This window comes from Lepidochelys kempii, chromosome 8, assembly GCF_965140285.1.
Source record: "Lepidochelys kempii isolate rLepKem1 chromosome 8, rLepKem1.hap1, whole genome shotgun sequence".
In the NCBI taxonomy this organism is placed as follows: Eukaryota; Metazoa; Chordata; order Testudines; family Cheloniidae; genus Lepidochelys; species Lepidochelys kempii.
The window spans coordinates 74,132,828-74,154,716 of NC_136387.1; the positions used below are offsets into that span (position 1 = coordinate 74,132,828).

Sequence of the window (21,889 nt, forward strand, 5' to 3'; positions counted from 1 at the left end):
CTTGTGATATGTAGCTTTCAAATACAAATTGTTATATAAATAAAACTGTAACCACAAGAGTCATTTTGTGGCATATAGAGTCACTGCCCTGTATATATTTCAGCAACTCGGAGCCAGCTTCGGCCACTTTTGTTCCTCATGCCACAAGTAGGCCTAATGAAGTCACTGCAACGTACCACTCTAAGGGTGACATAATGTGGCCCTCTATTAATGGATCAGTATAAAACATTTGATGTACAGGGATGGTTTTGTAACAGAAGACAAAAAGGAAGCTATCTTGACCATGAAAAGTTTTTATTCCATTAAAATATTCTCAACAGAGAACACTATTTTTAAACAAAGCATTTAACATTTAAGAAATCAACATGTGCACAAAAAGATTAAAAATTACTGGAAAATGTAAGATTAAGACAATTCATGTTCAAAATTTCAGAATGAGTTAGAACTAGCTGTGCAAGTACAAATTTTCCCCCTATATTTAATAACCCTCATACAGGTTGCACTATCCCTCATGAAAGCAATTTGCCTCCAAAGGAAGCAAATTCCACTTTTAGAAAAACAAACAGTAGCATGAAAAGAACAGTTAGTTCTTTACCAGGAAGTGTTACCAGTGACCTCTGAAGCATCTAGCCAAGTCAACCAAAGGCTTCTTAGCCAAAATATCAGCTCACATTTCCACCTCTTCTCTAACTTTAAAATAAAAAAGCACTGTTTAAAAAAAAACTACATTATGTAGTTTGTCAGTATTGAGTAATGTCACCTTATATAAATAACCCTGTATACAATATCCAAAAATCTAAACTTGAGTTTAATAGCCCCCAAATGTAATACACTAGGTCAGCTGTGTAATAGTGGTATACATAACAAAGGAATACACTTCCACACAAGAAATCACTCAGATTTAGTATTACTGGTAGTACAATTTCTAACAACACTGAATTTTTCATTTAAAAAAAAAAGAATCCAGCACTGCTGTGTCCAAGTATTGCTTCAAACCCTGTGAAAGAGACAATATTAGCTCATTCCACAAACAGCAAGTGGCTGGGCTTATGAAGCTTTAAATGATACAAGTCTCCCTCCCACTACGTCCCCTATTCTAGTGTTCCCCACTGAATCAGATAAGATTTATTTTATTAATAGAATCACAAATGGGAGAAAAGACACCATAAGCAATAGGGGCACTGCAGACAGCTATATTTACACGTATAAACATATCCAAATGTCAATTGTTTACAAGTAAAAGTGCACATAGATCATTACAAAGTATCACTCAAATTTCAACTGGTTCATACAATGAAGCATCAGCTAAAAACAGACTACCACTGGAGCCTCCTAACCCAAAATTAAAAAACAATCAAAGAGTTTTCATAATTTTTTTTTTACATGTCTTTAGTTTCAATGCATAAAATTTATGATGCACCATGTATTATGTTAAGGTAGAGCTCTAGAAAACAAACACCTACCCTGGCTACCTCAGCAGCTGCTGCACTTTGGAAAGAGTAACAGGCGGTCATACTGAGCTGAGACACAAAGCCCTTCGTGGGATACTGTAGTGGTAGGATTGGCAATCAACAGATTTAGGCACTCTCTAGTTTTAAGGCAGCATTTGAGTGGCAAGCAGTTGACTTCTGAAAACAGTCGTTTGTCTTGTAGTGGCGATTCTCTTTGTTGTTATGCCGGGTTTTCAGTGCTCACAACAGGCTACTGAAGTGCTGAAGATGAACCACAGTTCTTGGAGATCCTGTGACTGCATCAGGGGCTAGAGCTGAGATATAGTCTTTTCCCCAAATCAACATAAATACATAAAGGTTTACATCAGTTATAATGCCAAGAAAACTGGAATGTAACGATGGTTGCATTGGAATAGTTATAGCAGCACGCATGGACACTGGGATGAAAACTTTAGTGCTGGAAATATTTAAACAAAGTGGTTTTGCTACAAATGCAAAATAAAATGAGAAGCAATGGAAATAATAAAAAGTGTTATGCAGGGGTGCCTGACAATTCTAGACATGCAGGAGGAGGTTAGGGCGAGCATGGAGGTGGCACTGGCAGATGTGGACAAATGACAGGGTTCCGATTGCCAATTAAAATGGGGTAGGAAAAGAAGACAGCTGAGACAGCCAAAATGTAATACAAACTGATGAACAGTTTGTACATCTTTCAGAACTTAGGACCATGAGTCTGAACTATTTAAAATCTGGTTGCCTTTCTATTCTGCCATAATGGAGTTTTCAGAAATTTAAGAATTTGTAACATGTTCTTAATTATGTATGGAAATGCCAAGAATGTTAGTGAATAAATGTATGTCTGCATGCATTCATGCAACTTGCTTTTCCCTCTTTTTGCTGGCCCTCCCAGCCTAATGCCCTCCCCCAAAAGCAGCTGCATGTAACCTCCTTCAACATCTCGCCCATTTTCTCAGAAACCCGCTTCAGGAACCTGCAGTCCAAGAGGAAAAAGAAAAGAACAGTTATTGAAAGCATCTGGAAAACAGAGAAGCCTTCTCAATTCTAATCAACCATCCTAAATGGCTATAGAATAGCTATTCTATTTAATCCCTGAACAATTAACCATATCTGATGGCAAGCAAAAGCCCTTTCAAGCTTATTCTCAACATACATTCCAGAACAGCTATTTGTCTAGTAATAAACTAGTGCAATGTACCTTCCTATCCTTCATTATTTAAAATTAGGTAAGGAAAATGGCTGTAGATCTAATGTTTGAATTTTAACCCACAAGTGATTAAATGTAAAGCCTCTAGCTATGGTACAAGATCCTTTACACTGGGAATGTAAAACATTTACTAGAACTCAGAAAAAGAGACTAAGAGCTTTTCAAGAGTGGAAAGGAGAATGGGAATTCAGAAAGACACATTTTATGTTTTAACCATATAGTAACATCAAAAATATTTCCAAGCCAAAGTAGTATCAAATAGACAACATTCTAGGTTCATAGCTGCTGGAAGGAGAATAAAAGGGTAGGTCATCATACTGTACTTTCTCTATCTTTAATGGACCATCCTGAGTAGATTGTGCTTTTTTACCTTTGAGAACAGGAAAATGTTTTCCCTTTTATGACATGAAAGCTGCTAGTATATTTACAAAGCAAAGACAATTATGAACACTTTCAGTAACTGAGCTCAGTCAGTTGTAGAGTGGTTTACTTATTTTTTGTTTTGGAGTTTTAAGTATGTGGTAGTTAAAGTTGCTGATGCACGAACAATAGATCCTAAAGAGGTTTTCAGAAATTGCAATTTGGAACAGAGGTTATTTTCAAGTTTATTATTATACAGACAGAATTTTGTCAAAATTACTTTCTGAAGCAAATGAATATTAAAAATGGATTTAAAAATAGTAGTATAAAAACAAGACGACCTGATCAATGGAGCGGATCCAGTGATTTGTAAAATGAAAACACTAAAGGACCTCAGACAGGTAAATGCAGAAATAAGGCAAATGTTGCAGAGCAATTTAATTTAAGACTTTTTTTTTTTTTTTTTTACTTTTAGTACTAACATCTCTGAAAAAAAAATGTCTCTAGCCAAGCTCACACAGTGAACAACAGACCACACAAATGCCTTCAGATATCCTAACACTTTCTATGAAATTGTGTGATTCAGTATTTTCCCTGTGGAATGTAGAGTAGTAAGCTGCCACCTTAGTTGTTATATATAGGTTACTGCACCTTTACTGTTTTTCTCTAGAGTTACATCTATATATGATGTTGGCACATAGCCTTCCTCTCCATTCTGTCTTCGAGCTCTTGTCCATCCATCTCCTTTGTCTTCCTCGATAACGTACAAAACCTCCCCTTCTTTCATTGCCAGAGTGCCTTCATTGTGACCTGGGAAAACAGACAAAAAAAAGTCTCACAGCTCAGACACGATTTAAAAGTAAGCTTTATATAAACAGGAAGTACTGATAATCTATGGAAGGGAACATATGGACAAACATAGGCTTGCACACAAAAATCTGGTCTCATGTTATAAAGCTGAATATATGCCAGTAGCTGTTTTTCTAATATTTGTGTTACAACAATATAAAAGTACTATTCTGCCAAAGAATTCAATTGATCTATGGACTACTTCTCATGACCTTAAAACACTGCTGCTAATATCATTTTTTTTTAAAACAAAGAGAACAGAAATGCAAGATTCTCATAAGAAATAATCCATCAGTCTTTTGTTCTGTTTTTTTAAATCAAATTAGCACAATATACAGAGTTAACCCTACCATCGAAAGGATAAATTGCTTTGCAGTGTCCTATAGCTGGTAAGGGATCATCGTCTTCAAATTCATCATCAAATTCATTATGGTGTGCATGCTGTTGTGGTGGGCCTCGGACTTCCTGGTTTGCATCATCCGTGTAGCTCCCCTCAGGGCTATAATGCAACGAGGAGAGTAAGGACTCTGTATATTTCTCAAAAACCACACACACAACTTTAAAAGTTACATTTCCATATCCCTAGTGCAACTCAGAAAAGGTTGTTCAAAGTTGTTCTAGGCTATCAGTGTGAACACATCAGGAAAACAGGTTGGCAATATTTAATTATGGATTAAGTATTAATGAATGTTATTTTCTGAAGGAGCAGAGCTGTTTTTTAAAGGCTTGAACTGAACTCTGCTATTAGAACAGCCCAAATTTAACGTTTAACAAGGAAGATACAGCAATGGGGATGATCTGACAGAGGAGCAAAATGGGGAAAAAAAATCTGAGATGTTTGGGAAGTTATAGAAGTCAACAGGGGACATTAATTGAAAGAGTGACCCTTCGGTGATGTCATATACCGTTTTCACCTTGAATTACCTAAAACCTGACTACTCTGTCTCATGTGTTCTAATGGAAAATTCATTATTTCACTGAAGTGGCAAGTATGAAAAGAAGTAAAACCTAGAACCTTATGGCCAAAAGATGCCATTTGAAGGACATACATAGTGTATCTGGGAATGTGGGAGAAGAAGAGGTGGGTATCACGCACTTAAATGCCAGATGGACATGGTGGGAATAGCTGTGAAAAATAAAAAAAATCTACTGAGAATTCCAGTAAAGCTTCAACGTAACGATAGTTAAAATAGTTACCTCTCTCTTCCTTGTGTTACAAGGTGGTTGATGTCACTGCTGTGCCTTCTGTCTCCTCTTGCTGCTACTTTACCTTCAACTTCAGAGAGCCAGGCCTTATGGGAAAAAAGTCAGAAAATATCTGGGGTCAATATTACCAGAGAATTCTCAACCAGCAAATGTTATATATCACTAAATGTACGATTTCAAATACACTTAACAGTGTAGAATTTAGGTGCCAATAAATATATAGATATCTGCTAAATACCAAATCATCATGCAAAGTTTCCTATTTACTTGGCTTGAAGCACAAAGCTATCATCTTAGTTTAATACTCAGGAGTGGTGTTGAGAAAATGGTAAAAACTGACATCTTGAACCATTTAACATGAATAACTTAAAAATAAATCTGTAGAAAATAATTTACATTAAATTACTCAGTGCATATCATCTCAGTCTAGCTACATTAACATACGAGGGGGAAAGATGCTCCATGGAAAACTGTCTTCTTCAAACAGAGAAATTTTCTGGTTCCTATGTTTGTGACTTACAGGGAACACCAACATATTCCTATTTCAATACACTTTCCAAGGAATAATTTAATAGCTTTTAACCTCATTCTTGTGTATTTCCATTCGAAGACGATCCATGTTGCTCATAGTCTCAGCTAATTTTGGCTGCAAACTGCCTGGATCCCCCATCTGTGGATTCTTCTCATAAACATCTTTCATTTTGATGAGTGCATCCCTGTAGTGAGGTATAGGAATGCCCAGGAATTATTACAAGTGACAATTACATTACAACATGTTTTGTCTTTAACAGTCCAATAAATACTAAAACAATGTTTGTACAGCAACTAGCACAATGGGTTCCTGGTCCATCACTAGAGCTCCTAGGTTCTACAGTAACACAAATAACCACACCATCGTAGACACACAGAGGACAAATATAAAAATTCTCTCTTTCCTGCCCCAAGAGAAGCTACTGTCTCCCGCCCCAGTCCTGTCCCCTCATCCTCTACTCTCGGAGTAAAATAAGGCCCTCATTTCCTTAGCCTCTCCCCAAGGGCAAAGCCCAGTATCCTGTCTTCCATCCCACTGTGCTTATGCGCCTCCCTCCCCACCACTGCCCTCCCTCTTGAAAGACATACAGAGTTCAAATACAGAGTCTTTCCACCCATCTTCAATCTCATTATAATTCACCTCTGCTGCCTGGTTCCTGGCATATGGTCCGTTTCTTAAGAATTAATGCCCACGTTTTCTAATGTATCCACTAGTTTTAGATGCCCAGCTTGACAGACCTAAGGTCGATGTTCAGAGTTGTTGAGCATTCACAAGTCTAGATACAGTATTTATAATTTATAATATAAAACGGATACTCAGTTGCTAGAACAACAAAGTTGATAACGATGGAGCACATATACTATAAAGGTGGACAGACCAACAATTGACATACTACTTAGAGTAGTTTAACTTTTGAAAGCTCTGGCTTATAAAAAGAAACACAGAAAGAAATGGTCATAAAGATAAGGGTGTCCAAAAAATGGAGTAAGCTGTGAAGGACACACTTACTTTTGGTCGGTTTCTTTCTGTAGTTCTCTGTTGAGTTCATCGATTCTCTGCTGCAGTTTCTTACGTCTTTGTTCTGGTGGCAGATGACTGAAATCTTCTAATGCAGGACCCTGCAACAAAGTTAAATACCATTAAACACTGGAAAATTCTGTCTATAGTTATTTCTACTGACAATCCACACACAAACAGTTTTCTCTGACATGAGGTATCAGAATGAACCTTCTTAGCAACTATACTATATACACGGCTATATCAAGCATACATCTAAACTGAGTATGTATGATCATAGTGTCACAGCCCTTGTTCTTCACTCTGTCACCTCCCTACTGTTTTGTTCAGTCACATCATGTGACAAGTTAGATTATAGGCATTTCGAAAGACTCACCATCTCTCCCTCAATGTATATCCTGAAGTGCCTAGTGCACTTTTAGGCATCGTCAAAAAATAATCAAACAAGAAGTCTTAATAAAATCTTTATAGGATACATATCACAAGAGTGATACATGATGGGGAATAAATTGACTTAGAATACACACTAGCAGAAAATAAATCAAAATGAATAACCATCTCAGCTAAGCTGTGAGGAAATTTAGACTTAGTTTCTTTGTTTCATATGCAAATTAATTTGCCCACGGCAGATCTGGTAAATGTGCAAGTCAGCAAAATTTGTAACCCTAAGTACTTTTCATGTACAGTAATGCCAGTTCAAAGTATTCTTCATAATATTACAACAATCACTTAATGAACAGGAGCAATATCAGTATCTAACCAAAAAACATTTTTTCATACTGTCTAAATTCTATCAACATTGGTGAACTACACCCCATCATCAGTATTTCCACAATTATCTTAATATATACTTCTGTAAAATAACGTTTAGTTGCTGTAAGTTACTTTGTAGATACAACTATGCCTACAGCCTAATACTGGTCCCACTGAAGTCAACAGAAATGCTGACAGTTTCTTCAATAGCTGGGTTAGGTCCACAATAAATAATTTATGGATCTGTAAACAATTACACAGAAAAACTGAATCATAGGTCCTCCTAGTCCAGTCCTTGCAATCAAAGCCAATTTAGTAAGTTAACAGACAGCATGCAATACTGTACCAAATAGTAATTACAACTGAAATCCAGAAATCAATAGGTTTATATGGTTTGCAATCTGCCTAGAGAGTCTGTTTTCCACTTTACTTGGGTACTGCCAAAGGAAAAGAATACAATCGTGGTATTCATCCAAAAATAAGTGGAGCATCCATTGGGACACTACTCGAAGAACAGTTTGTTGCTCAAACATTGATGGTTATTGAAATTCTGCATAAAAAACTAACTTCAAATGCTCAAATCCTTTTACCAAATAAGTTACAGAAAATATGGATTATGGGCAGTATGAGTTCCCTCACCTTAGTATATTGCAGGAATAAGACCCCATATGTCCTCTCAATTAAGTGTGCATGGGTATTTATACATATGAATTTTAAGAGGTTGTTGCCAAAAGCCCACACCTCAACGACAGACATGCATGTCAGAGAGAGAGAGAGAGAGAGAGAGAGAGAGAGAGAGAGAGAGAGAGAGAGAGAGAGAGAGAGAGGGAGAGAGAGAGAGAATATGCATTCGGGTAGCGGAGAAAAAAAAAAAGGTTCAAGCCTTAGGGTTAATACAGTAATACCGATTGATAAAAATGCTGCATTCTTCATGTGCTAGTTACTTAGAAGACTGTTTGTTTTAAACACTGAAAAAGAATCTGGCATTAAAGGCAACCTGAAAAGGGGAGAATTTAACAAGCAGTGCAGTTCTCCCAACTGTCAGGATTTTGAGTTAAATGGGCATTCATTGACCCAACACCAGCCCACACCAAGTTTTAAACAATGTGTCTAAAAATTTCTTCCCTTCTCAACTGCATGGTTTTCAGTCCCTTGTCACTTGTGATATCATCATTCCACTACTACTTCAGTCATTCAGTACAACCAGGGAAATCAAGATCTGATATTTCTAATGTAAAAAACACAGCCACCACCATGTTGCTTTCTTTACGCATCATAAAGAAACAAGAAAGGACAAACTTTCCTCCTGCCCCTCTCATCCACCCTGCCGCCTTTTTACATCAGTGGTACCTTATAGTAAAATTAGAAGAACAGGACTCTTATTGTGAATATCATTGATTCACTCCAGGAAACTAAATGCCAATAGGCGTGTGTTGGAATTTTTCATCCAAATTGAGAGCTTGGCAATACAAGTGGAAAGAGGTGTATTTTTCCTTCAACCACTACAAATTAAGTCCAAAAGACCCTTTATTATTCTTATTCATGTTTCCCGCTTTATAAAACTTGCACAATCTTTTCATATAACTATATGACAGCTTTTCTATCAATCCCTGATACATCATAAAATATATTTTCATTATGACCAACACATGAAATCTGTCCACCTTCACTCTAAGTCATAGATAAACTGCATCCAGATCACAGGTCTAATTAGCTCACACTGCACATGGATGATTAAAAAGAAAGACCATGTATACAAGGTGAAAAATCTGAAAATGTATTTCAGCACCTGATTCAAAGCAATTATGATATGGAAACAATTTCAAAAGATTACTTTCATGCTATTTTATCAGAAGTACAGCAGACAGATCAGCACACAGGCTTACCATCTTCACCGACCACTGAACAGTTCATTTGAAAACAGAAAGAAACGGGAAGTTATTCACATGCAATCATCATTTAGGAAGTGAAGGTTTATTCCTAAAAATATATCTTTAAAATATTATTTCAAAATAAAATTTTACAAACTCAAAATTAAATAATGCACTTCACTATCAGCACAAAAACAGCAAAATACAAGTTTGAAGTGCACTTATGCTGAGAGAATTACTGGCAATTAAAGCTTACATTGAAATGATAATGGGTAGTTTACCATATGGAATTACAATGCATGGCGTCATTTAATGACTTATTAATTTTAGTATTTATAATATATATTTAGAGAAAAACAAAATATACAGCAAACACTGCACAAAGCAGAAGAATTTGATGATGATGATGGGCTGGTCTACCATATACAAAAATTTGGTTAATCATGACTAGGAATACACTGCATCACTTCAAGATTGTTAATATCCCAATAGAACAAAAATAGAGAGGTTTCCCGTGGAAGCTGCAAAATACCTTCTCTGCCATTTCAAGCTTAAAAATTTAATTTTACATTTTAAACTGTTCAATTGATCATTGCGCTATACTCAAAAATATTAAAATCTACAGACAAACTGTGAGAACAAACAGGATTTTCTCCTGGGACAAAGCAATACCTTATGATAGACAAGACTGGTACGGCTCCAACAAGGTGCCATATCCCAGGGACGTGCCATACACTCAGAGTGATCCTACCAAACTTGTTAAGCTTCTCAAGCAGAGCACCATGAAGGGGTTAGAAAGGACCCTTTCATCAATGTATCAATGATCCATATTCACCACATCAGTTGTGACCAAATGGTATTACTGTCTGACTGCTGACGAGTGGCATACGTGAAAGGTTAGAGGTCTCATTTAAGCAACTTTCTAACAAGTTTCTACCTAAAAATCCACCTTTATTAATAACCCCCTGTCTAGCAAGCTCAGTAAATTCTAATAATGTAATGGGGACATAGACTGAACTACTCTGCTTTCTAGAGGTAATCTCCCCAGACACGCAGTGAGAAGAACTGGCAGAGAAGCATGAGTGAGGTTTGCACTTCCATTTCTTATGATAGGCCTGTTTTAAGGCTGGGATTTCCATTCAAACTGATATCAAGCTGGCACCTTTCACAGCATTAAACTCTTTGACAATTACAAATTTGAAGTAGAATAAATAATAATGCATTTTAACAAATAAGTGACAAAAACTACCCATTATCTGATGTGTCTGGTTTGCAGAATCACTTTCCCTTGATTTATAGCATGGAATGATATTTGGGTTTCTCCTTCACATTAAATAAACAACATAGCTGCATTTATGCTCATTTCAGATGGACACGGTAACAGTGAACAAAGAAAACCCCTACAGTTTTAATTTGTTTTCTGTTACACACAGTTGCTGATGGGGAGTCTTGATGATGCACAAAGCACAGAGTAATGAGAGCCGTTTCCTGTTTATGGCCTTGTTCAAATATCCGTTGAGTGAAATCCTGGACAGGGCAGGTAAACAAAATATCCAACACACTCAGCTTCTGTGCATACTATTTGCCAATTTACTGGTGAATTTAAATTAAAAAACAAAGCAAATTAAAATGCCACTTGATAGCAGAGAATGTCAATACCATTGAGAAAATGTTTTACAGCAATAAAAGAGTGGAAATAACAGGGGTGTGTGTGTGTGTGTTTGTGTGTGTGTGTGTGTTAAATAGTGACAATGTACAATATCTGAAATACTGTATATGTTTTCCATCAAAATATATAAAAATATTAAATTGCCATATGACAGGAAATTTTTTTACAACTATGGTAAATTGTTCAGCTTGCAAAAGGACGCATCAGTTCCCTCGATATTTGTTAAAGTAGTATTTTAAAGTGCTTGCACAATATTGCAAAATTTTTAAAAATGAAACTAAAAATTATATTTGCTGTCCTGAAGGTTTACAAGAGAGAATAATGTTTGGTACTTTGGGACTTACACTGAGCTGAGCTCAGATCTGTCAAAGCTTGAATGATCCTTGTAAATTTTAATTAATGCCATATTTGATCAGATTCGCTAACCTTTCTGTTTTGGATTGTGATCAGTGCATTTTAAAATAAAAAACTTCATTTAAAATGCACTTCATTTTCTGTTCATACAGTAAAACTGCCACTAGATGATTTTTACATGTAATAAAATAGCCTACTTGGTTAAAACCCATCAGACCTTGCTTCCTGAATCAGAAGCAGGCATGTTCAGTAATCAGGAGAAAGCGGAAAAGGTTAGTGTTATTTCAACAGCCTCCCATATCTCATTAATGAACAGCATTGAAGGAGTTTCCTTATACTCTCCTGGCCAAAGCAAGTTTTGATCAATTGACACAGGAGAGAAAGGGGAAATCTGTCCTTCATCAAGATCTTAGATGTCCACAAGGGTCTTCTGCAACTTAGGCTCCTGTATATAAGGGGTGGTATACAGAGTAACTGGAGGGTCTTGGAGTAACTGGGCACTAGGTAAGGTAAATTAAAGAATGTAAATTTAAAATAATCTGAAATGTAATCAACTGACAGCCAGGGCTCCTCTAATCATTAACTGGATTGCCATATGACGTTGGACTTTGATCTCCACTCTAGAGCAACAGAATCCGCCATGATTGTATACAGAATGAAACAGAGGGTTTATTTCGTTTTTAATATCAGAAAAATAATGAAATAAATCCAACCAAATATATCTAAATTTCTGATTATGGGGATCAACAAATGCTATAAATTTTACATAAACAAGAAAGACTATGTTTCACTGACATAATGGAATAATGCCAGTTCATTTTTCACTAGTACAATATATGTTTCTAGGAAACCATTTCAACTTTTCAATTTTATTGTCAACGGAACAAATTCCATTTGCTGAATATGCTATTATAAATTAGTAAATGCACTCCCCTAATAAATCTCAGAAAGTGACATTTAGTAGTAATTTATAATTGATGGAAGGTTTTTACAAAAAAAATCCTTTAGGAAACAAAAGCAATTTAACTATCAATGTACATTACAGTAAAAAAATTATAATCCATTATAAGAAATGAATGATGGTTTAACATGTTAAAAGCTGCACGCTATCGCATTTCAACTACAACGGGAGATGGGTTTTTCCATTTTAATTCAGTTTCTCAGAAGTCAGCTTCTACTATTTTAGTAAGACATCAGAAAATAAGACATGTCAATTTGTTCAGTGATGACTATATACCCAATAATAAATTACTGCAAAAATGCATTACATGATGGAGGTAAGACATTTGTGAATGTGCACAACAACAACAAAAGATTTCAAACACATACTCAGCACCCTCTTTATAACACTTTCCTTTTGGAGTCAAACATTTTTAATGTCATAAAAAGTTTTTAAAATGAAGGTAACTATTGTGTAATAGAGAGTAAACTACCTTAAAAGTGACTTTTTATCCGTGTTACACCAGAGTGAGCCTTATAATGAGGGTGGAGGGTATCAGAAAAGCCACACCACAAACACACTTCATAGCCCATCATGCATTTTCAACTGTTTATCAAACTTACCCCTCTTTTGAGGCTTCTGAAAGAAGGAATTCTGGCCTTCCCTGTTTTTATGTCACTCATGCAATAATGCACTGGTTCAATGGAGAATATGGGATACTGGGACCCATTAGGAGTAGTGGATGTGTATAAACTAGTAGGGGTAAGGGGTGGGGACTGTGGCTAATATGGAAATAAAGAAAGGAAATAAATAAGCCAAATGTTCAAAGTAATTTTAAAATGAAAATTCTGTCTTTCAGTAACAAAATTTCCATCCAATACAAAAACGGTTCGTAGCATGTTTTACTAGAAGACTTACCACCATCAACTTTAGAACAGTTTGCAGAGCAAATATAGTCATTTTTCTAAACTGTTTTATTCAGAATTAGTCATGTGAGTTAAAGTTGGTGCAGATAACAGATACAGGTTTAAGAAAACTTTCCACGCAATTTCCAAGATCCTAGCAATATCCAAGTACCTGAGATAGTCTCCTTCCTTAATACTTCCCAATAGCATCTTCAGTATTCCCTAACCCAGGGGTCTCAAACTGGGGGTCGGGACCCCTCAGGGGATCATGAAGTTATTACATGGGGCGTCGCGAGCTGTCAGCCTCCACCCCAAACTCCGCTTTGCATCCAGCATTTATAATGGTGTTAAATATATTAAAAAGTGTTTTTAATTTATAAAGGGGAGTTGCACTCAGAGGCTTGCTATGTGAAAGGGGTCACCAGTACAAAAGTCTGAGAACCTCTGCCCTACCCCTGCTATTATCCTTCTAGACTCCTGCTCTTCCCCACCCTGCACTGCTCCTCCTTCTCTGTAAGGTTTTTTCCATTATATGTGGTAGGCTAAACCCAGAATTACCATCATGATATCCCTAAATAGGTCAGTCACAGAAAGATGAATTTGTAATCCCAGTTGTGGGGAATTACTGAAGTAGGTAAGGTAGATTCACTGCCTTTGGACTTTGACATTAGGTGTATGGCTTTCCTCACCATTACATCCTCTTTAATGTCCTCATCCTTCCTCCACTTTTGTTTTAAAGCACCTGCCTCTAATCTTATCTCCTCCTCCTCCCTAGCTCCTTTTCTAATCTGCTTTTCCCTCACCTGCTATACACCTCTCCTCCATCTTCTATAGTTCTTTCCCCTTTCAAAAAACTACCATCTCAGTGGAACTTACCATCTACGAAGAGGTCAAGTATCTTGAAATGCAAATTAAAACCCACCAGATTCACAGATACATCAAGTCACAAAGGCTACCTGAACATCCAGCTAGTTTGTCAACCAGAATTTCTTTAAATCAATCAAAAAAATCCAGTTTCTGTTATAAATTGTTTAAATAATGCTCTGATTTTTTAAAAAATACTTTAAAAAAAAGTATGTTTTCTTGTCACTGGTTTTTTCCTTCAGAAAATGAGAAACACTGACATAAGCTTCCATTCTGCAATGCACGTAACCATTATATATGAGTAACTTTATACATGATTTGGTCCACTCTGTTCAGCAGCACTACTCAATGTGTAAGTATTTGCAGAATTGTAGCATGATTCTATAAAGTAAACAGTGACTATATACAAAGTGCTATCAAATGTACAAAGTAAAACTGGAGAAGAGAGAGATATTTTTTTCCTGATACCTTCTTTCAACTACAGTCATCTTAGGTGTTAATTGTAACTAAAGTAAGAACAAAAGGCCAGGTCCTCAGCAGGTGTAAATCTGCTTCATTACTTCCATGGAAATAGCCAATTTACACCAGATGAGGCCATGGCTAAAATTTTCAGGCAGAAGTATGATTTTCAAATTGATGGTGTCCTTTAATTTAAATTCAGTCCTAATCTCTACATTTCTAATTGCTATCACACAGAAGCAATTAGAAATGAACTATGAGGAGGATACAGGAATTAGATATTCTATCTCTCCCCTTAGAGAAGACTTGTGTATCTGGAATATTATCTGCAAAAACATAAATCCCAGCTGAAAAGAAGTCTGGAGAGTAGTTCTTTCATCATAATAAAGCTTTTCTATTTCACTAAGTTGCTAGTGACTAGCAGCACTGAAAGTCCTCATTAAAATTTGTGGGAATAATTAAATGATTTGTTATGCTCTAATATGGAACAAGTAAAAAAGATCTAAAATAGGTTTAATTTAATCTTTGTATGTTCGATTACTTATTTAAATAGCCAACACCAGTATAAGTGGCCCTTTTTGTTGGTCCATGAAGGCATCTTTCACAGAAAGTGTCAATTAAACCTACATGCACAGAAGTAAGAGAGGAATAACATCTCTGTTCTAACATTTTTATCAAAAGTAGTTTTATAGCTATTAATTATTTTATCTGTTTAGTCTTAAGATTTCCCTTTGGCACCTGCCCATATGAAACTCCAAAAAATTAGAAGTTTTACTATATGACCAAATATTTAGTGTTTTCAAACAGAACGCATTTTTATGAAAATATTATCACAAACTTGCAAAACCAGCAATAAATAGTAGAATCCATTTGGTACCTCTACCTGCAAAGTAAAGGGGAAAGCATGTAATTTAATTTTCTTTTGTGAGTCACCTTTAAAAGAAGTAATTCCTCGTACCACAAACTACAAATCCTGAGCACACTGTTATTTGGGAATAGTAACTTCACAATTCTTACCTTTGGCTTCTTTCCAAAAAGCCACAGCTTGCCCTTAGCCTTGCCCACAGTGGTTTTTGAATCTATCTTCATTCCTTCCTGCTTTGGTGTACTGATGGTTCCATCAGAGACAGTCCTGTAAATATGCTGACTGTAATCTTCAAATGGGAAGTCTCCAGGAGGTTCAAACCCAGACTTGAAGGAGTCTATCACTATTTGAGAATCCTGTACATAAGCAACATCAGTGAGCTTAAAAAAAAAATCTCCACATATGACTCTTACTCCACTGGCTACGCCATAAACATACTCACCCAAGACAACAGAAGCAATATGGACTGCATAAAATATAATTCCAGACATGAATATTCTTTCTAACTGAATAATTACGCTTACAGATACCATCTTCCTGTTAGCACTTGTACTATCATGTAATCCAGAGGTTTTCAACCGTGGTTCGCAGACCCCCCGGGAGTGCACAGACTATGTCAAAGATTTCCAAAGGGATCCATACCTCCATTCAAAATTTTGTAGGGGTCCGCAAATGAAAAAAGATTGAAAACCACTGATCTAATCTATTCAAAGGTATAGTCTAGAGGCTAAGCCCGTGGGACAGGGAACCAGGAAATCCAAAGTTTATAGGATCAGTTCTGACACTGACTCTCTCTATAGCCTTGGGTATGTCAATAAATCCCTGACTCAAATCTTCCAGCTATAAAATAATACTTAGCTACTGTAACACACAGAATTTTTAAATATTAATATTATAGATTAAACCAAATATTGCATCTGCCTTCATTCCACAGTAATAATTAATTTTTATACCTCCTCTTTCAGACAAATTAGTGAGCTTTCATATACACTATTTTCTGTAAATTGTTTTAATTACACATGAAAAAAACTTTCCCAATATAATTCCTTATATAAAATATTTTATATATTACAAACATAAGGTCCAGTGTGGCTACCAGTGAAGCCAATGACAAAACTCTCATTTCAGTGAGTAGGATCAATCCCATAATACAATATTTTACATTTATATTGTGTGATCATGTAATTTAAAGACCAGGTCATAATGCTATGTACCAGGGGGTCAAATTAAGGTTGCACAAGCAGACAATTCTGGAATTTCCTAATTTGTGAGTACTGGACTTTACAACCATACCAGTCGTTACACTTAGTTCTTTGTGTGATCAAACTGCTGTCTGTCTATTTCAGACAGCTCTTCAGCAGCTCATGTAAAATAAATTGCTGTCAACCCACTTCCCAGTCAAGAAGCCTCCAGATCACAAACTCACATTGGTTTAATCCAGGCCTCGCTACCCAACCATAGTTTTCAAAATAGACTATTAAGATGGAGTGATCATTTGTGCAAAGCCAACCTGAGTACTAAGTACCAGTGGGGTTGCATTAACAGTGATGAGCCAAAAGGATGAAAAAGTACGAAAAAGTTTTGATGTAGACAACTGACATCAAAACAGGAAATGAGCATTTTGACCAAATCCTGAAGTCATAACTCATTTCTTACTCAGGTAAAATGCCCAAAGACAACGTTAACTTCAGGATTTGGATCTTTTAGATTAAAAGATAAGTGGACAATATAAATCTGAAATATTTAGTGTATTTTCCCCTCTTTCAATAATATGCCACATGGCTCCCATATTAGTTAATTTACTCATGCATATTAAAAAACAAAATGAGCTGAATTCACTTACTCTGCGTTCATCAACCGATTTTGCTGCAAGAATCATTCCTTCTAAACATTTAGAGATTATGGGAATAACTTTGCGCTCAGAATCAGCAAAACCTTTATAACATTCACTCAGTTTGATGGTCCTTCGTTCATCCATTTCTTGAAGATGCTACAAAGAAGAAAAAGATAATATGATGATTTTGTTTACTGATATTCCTGTTAAGTATGCAGATTCAGGAGCCATTTTATAACAAAGTATGGAATTTCTTTATCCAGTATTAGTACAAAACTGAATACAATTAGATAAAAATTAATATTCTTTAAATACTTTTGTCATTGACACTTTTTTAGCAAAAGAAGTACAGAATACAGTGTAATCAGGAAGACTGGATACTCTTTATTAAAAACAATATTTGGAAACACAAGGCTTCCTATTATCATAGTCTCCTCTCTGTCCTCTACCCCCGTAATCACATAGACACTTCCTTTAATTAAGAAACATTTCAGATAAAATTTGGAAAATACTGTAGGACAATTGGCTGAATTTCCCATCTTCTAACCTCCCCCACCTATGTAATTCTTTCTAGTCTTAGCTAACAAAAATTTGAGGCTTCTTAAAAAAAATCTTGTTTTTGTTTTGAACTTTCCTTCCATTTGACACACGTTGCCAACAGAAATGATTAAAAACACTGGGACAGAAGAACAGAAATGATTAAAAACATTGGGAAAAGATATGAATATCATGGGACACAATTCTAAAATCCCATTTAAGAAACAAACCCTATCCTGCAAGAGATGTGTTCTGGAAAATAAGAAAAAATATCAATGTTATATAAGCTTTGTAATGAAAGCCAATTAGAACTATTTCTTATCCAAGTATCTCAGTGGATGTTGGCCAGTCCCACATTTAAAACAGAAAAAGGTAACATTAAGTTCAAAATCGCAGAGACCCTTGAGCAAATTAAAAAAACAACAACAATAATCCATTATTTATATAATGATGCATATCCAGAGCTCACCTCACTCTTACTATAAAAAGACACTATAAAAATCTATTGAAAACTCAGCCTATTAGTTACAATAATTGGCATCTGAGGTAGGCTTAAGTCTTTGCTAAATCTACCCTAACAGAAGCAGATATCTCAAGCAGCATCTCACGTGATCTCCCTAAGATAAAACTATACCAGCTGAGTCATGTAATTACTCGCTTGTAAATATTACTCAACACTTGCAAATAAACAATAAAAAGAAATACCAAGAAAGAGCCTTAGAAAGTAGTGGTTTTCAATCTATGCTCCGTGGACCTCTGGGGGTCTGCAGACTATATCTAAGGGGTCTGCGAAACAATTTTGGTACCATAGCACAGAGGTTTTCAACCGGTGGTCTGTTGACCCCTGGGGATCCGCAGACTATGTTTAAGATTTCCAAAGACATCTGCACCTTCCATCTGAAAATTTTTAGGGGTCCGCATATGGAAAAAGGTTGAAAGACTCTGTTATAAAGTAAAACTAGGTCTTTGGGATCATATTTGCTAAGGACTTCAGGAAACAAGAGTAATTTCTCATAACAAAAAATTTATTTTAACCCTGGAGAAATGTAATAAACCAAGTCTCTGATCAAAAATGTTCCTCTTGGGTCTTTGCTTAATACACGGATTTCTGCAGTCTCAGGTATGCACTATAATTCCTTCCTTAGTCTTCCACTGACAGATTCACTGGAGGTAGCATTCTTCACCTGGTAAAAAAATAAGGAAGAAAAATTTCCTCCTGAGATTCCTAGTTTCAAATAAATAATTCTTTTGCGATCCTCTCCCATGCTCCTGGAAAATCTCATGTGTTCTCAGGTTATTAAACTTGTAAATGAATTCAAGGTTTTCATTCTTCCTCTGTTTCCTCTCACTTTGATTCTCAGTAATAGCCTGTGACGGATGGAAATGAGCTTGCTGGACGGTGGGCGGCATCCTAAAACTGAATTCTTGATATCTTTATGCACAAGAAATCCTAAGCCATTGACATGTTTGTCCTCTCCACTGTAATAGAGTACATGGCCTTCTTCCGTTAGTACCTCTCCAAAGTTCTTCCATCTGACCTCAGAGATTCCTAGCAGGTGCCAGGTGTATTGTACCACTCCGTACATGTCCTTTCAACCTCCCTATTTGTCTCAATGTCCTTACATTCCATGTGGCTATGGTGATGTTACCTCTTCCACGGATCCTCTTTGTTGGGGTTACACCAGTAGTATACTTGTCGCGTCTGCCCTGGTGGGATGGCACCCAGTCATTATTAATCCGGGCTGCAATCAATCCGGTATGGACATCGTTGACTTGCTCATCATATGGTGTGTCTTGGACAAATTTCTAACCTGGCGGAGCCCATCCTCTCCAGGCAGCCCCATTTTAATCACCTCTTACAAGATGTAGGAGGAGCAGTGGGCCTATTCGGTCCCCGGACCCACATCCGTCTAAAGGCAATACCGTTTAATATCACAGTTGGACAAGTCTATGCCCCTACAACAGACTAGGACGATGATCAAATTGAAGATCTTTACAACCAGCTCCAAGACATTATCGATAAGGTACACAAGAAAGATATCCTGATTGTACAAGGAGATTGGAATACTAAAGTGGGTACTGACGCACAGGCAGATTGGCAAGATTATTGTGGCCCTTTCTGTATTGCGGTAACCAATGAGATAGGATTGAGACTTTTGGAGTTTGCCAGCTGTAACAATCTGGTTCTTGCAAACATATTAGGAGCACATAAAACATCCAGACGATCAACATGGCACACATGGATTTTGTTCTGGGATTAACAGAGCTAAAACAAGGAGTTTCCCTGATGCTGATACTGGAAGTGATCATGACCTTGTGATGCTAAATTTTTAGCTGCGGCTAAGGAAAATTGTCAGGCCAAAGTTCACCACACTCAGAGACCAAAATGTTGCAGAGTCATTCCAAGCAATGACTGGCAGAAAATTTGCCCCGCTGCTTGATCTAGAGCAAGACATAGAAACAATGACCAACAATTTCAACGCTGTAATGAATGCGGCAGCAATGGACATCCTTGGGAAACACTGTAAGAAGACAAAACCATGAGTCACAAATGAAATACTACAAATGTGTGATATTAGAAGAGAACATAAGAGAGACAAGAACACACTGAAGGAGCTGATAAATACAGAGCGATTGGCAGAAAGATCAAGAAAGGAATGAAGGTGGCCAGGGAGATATGGATTGAAAAACAATGCTCTAAAACTGAAGAGCGTATCAATTATAAAAATAGCAAACTTCCAGGTTGTAAAAAATCTGACGAAGGAAAGATGGACCAAAGCTAATGCAATTCAAGACAAAGAAGGGAACAGTCTTACAGAAGAAAGGGACATCATCAATAGGTGGACCCCAAACTACTGCTCTGATCTATACAACCATCAGACAAATGGAGATCCTAGTGTCTTAGACAGCCCAGATTGAACAGAGGAGGATGACTTTCCAATACTATGTGAAGAAGTGGAGACAGCTGTGAAATCACTCAAGAATGGAAAGGCTACAGGTATTCACAACATCCCAGCTGAACTGATGAAATTCAGAGGAGAAATAGTAATAGGTGAACTCACCAAAATCTGCAACAAGATCTGGCAGACCGGTGACTGGCCCTCCACATGGACACAGTCACTAATTGTCACTCTGCCAAAGAAAGACAACCTGCAATTGTGTCAAAATTATCGGACCATTAGCTTATTTAGCCATCCCAACAAAGTGATGTTGAAAGTCATATTGAACAGATTGAAGACACAAGCAGACAATATCATTGCTGAAGAACAGGCCGGCTTTCATGCTGGAAGAAGTACTACAGAACAGATTTTCAACCTTCGTGTTCTATGTGAGAAATACTTACACCACCAGCAGGACATCTACCACGTCTTTGTTGACTTCAAGAAGATATTTGACAGAGTATGGCACCAAGCTCTCTGGGAAACCATGAATAAGTACAATGTTGGTCATAAGCTTATTCTTACCATTAAACAACTGTATGCCAAGGCCAGCAGTACAGTTCTCATCAATGGCACAATGGGAGAGTGGTTTCGCACTACTGTTGGAGTCCGGCAAGGCTGCCTTCTTTTGCCCACACTGTTCAATATCTACTTGGAGCGCATAATGACTGATGCCCTAGAAGATCACATATGCACAGTCAGCATTGGGGGTGAACAATCTCAAATCTTCGGTTCGCTGATGACATTGATGTCCTGGCAGGCAATAAAGATGAATTTGCCAATCTTGTGAAACAACTGGATGAAACCTTCGCAAAATATGGCATGGAAATCGGTGCAGAGAAAACCAAGCTGACGACAAACAAACGTGATGGGATCAGCTCACGTATCACTGTCAGTGGACAAGAGCTGGAGACAGTGAAACAGTTCAAGTATTTGTGGGCAGTCATCACTGATGAAGGATCCAAGGCAGAAATTCAGGCAAGAACTGCGGAAATAACAGCAGCAGTGGCAAAGCTAAAGCCAATTCGGATGAATAAGAACATCTCCCCGGAATCCAGACTGAAACTGCTGCACGCATTGGTCATCTCCATTTTTCTGTATGCGCGCGAGACATGGACCCTTACGGCAGAACTTGCACGGAAAATACAGGTAGTAGAAATGAGATGCCCAGGATTTTACAGAAGTATCTCCTACTTTGACCACGTCACTAATGAAGAGGTCCGCAACATCACCCAATGCGCTGGCTCATATGAAGACCT

At 37.0% G+C, this 21,889-nt stretch overlaps 1 protein-coding gene across 4 annotated transcripts in view; it reads right to left on the reverse strand.

The window, feature by feature from the left end:
• Positions 1-284: 284 nt before the first annotated feature.
• The window catches only part of FNBP1L (formin binding protein 1 like), a 95,669-nt gene continuing 74,064 nt past the window's right edge, over positions 285-21,889 (reverse strand). For 2 of the 4 annotated variants that reach the window (XM_073357021.2, XM_073357024.2), the window contains 9 exons: positions 17,164-17,310; positions 15,473-15,676; positions 12,851-13,009; positions 9,280-9,294; positions 6,632-6,741; positions 5,675-5,807; positions 5,083-5,177; positions 4,236-4,384; positions 285-3,846 (listed from right to left, as the gene is read on the reverse strand). In XM_073357021.2, coding sequence (XP_073213122.1) covers positions 3,668-3,846; positions 4,236-4,384; positions 5,083-5,177; positions 5,675-5,807; positions 6,632-6,741; positions 9,280-9,294; positions 12,851-13,009; positions 15,473-15,676; positions 17,164-17,310 — 1,191 coding nt within the window. In that variant the 3' untranslated portion in view covers positions 285-3,667. The remainder of the gene's footprint in view (positions 3,847-4,235; positions 4,385-5,082; positions 5,178-5,674; positions 5,808-6,631; positions 6,742-9,279; positions 9,295-12,850; positions 13,010-15,472; positions 15,677-17,163; positions 17,311-21,889) is intronic. The other 2 variants (XM_073357022.2, XM_073357023.2) reach the window with 2 other exon arrangements.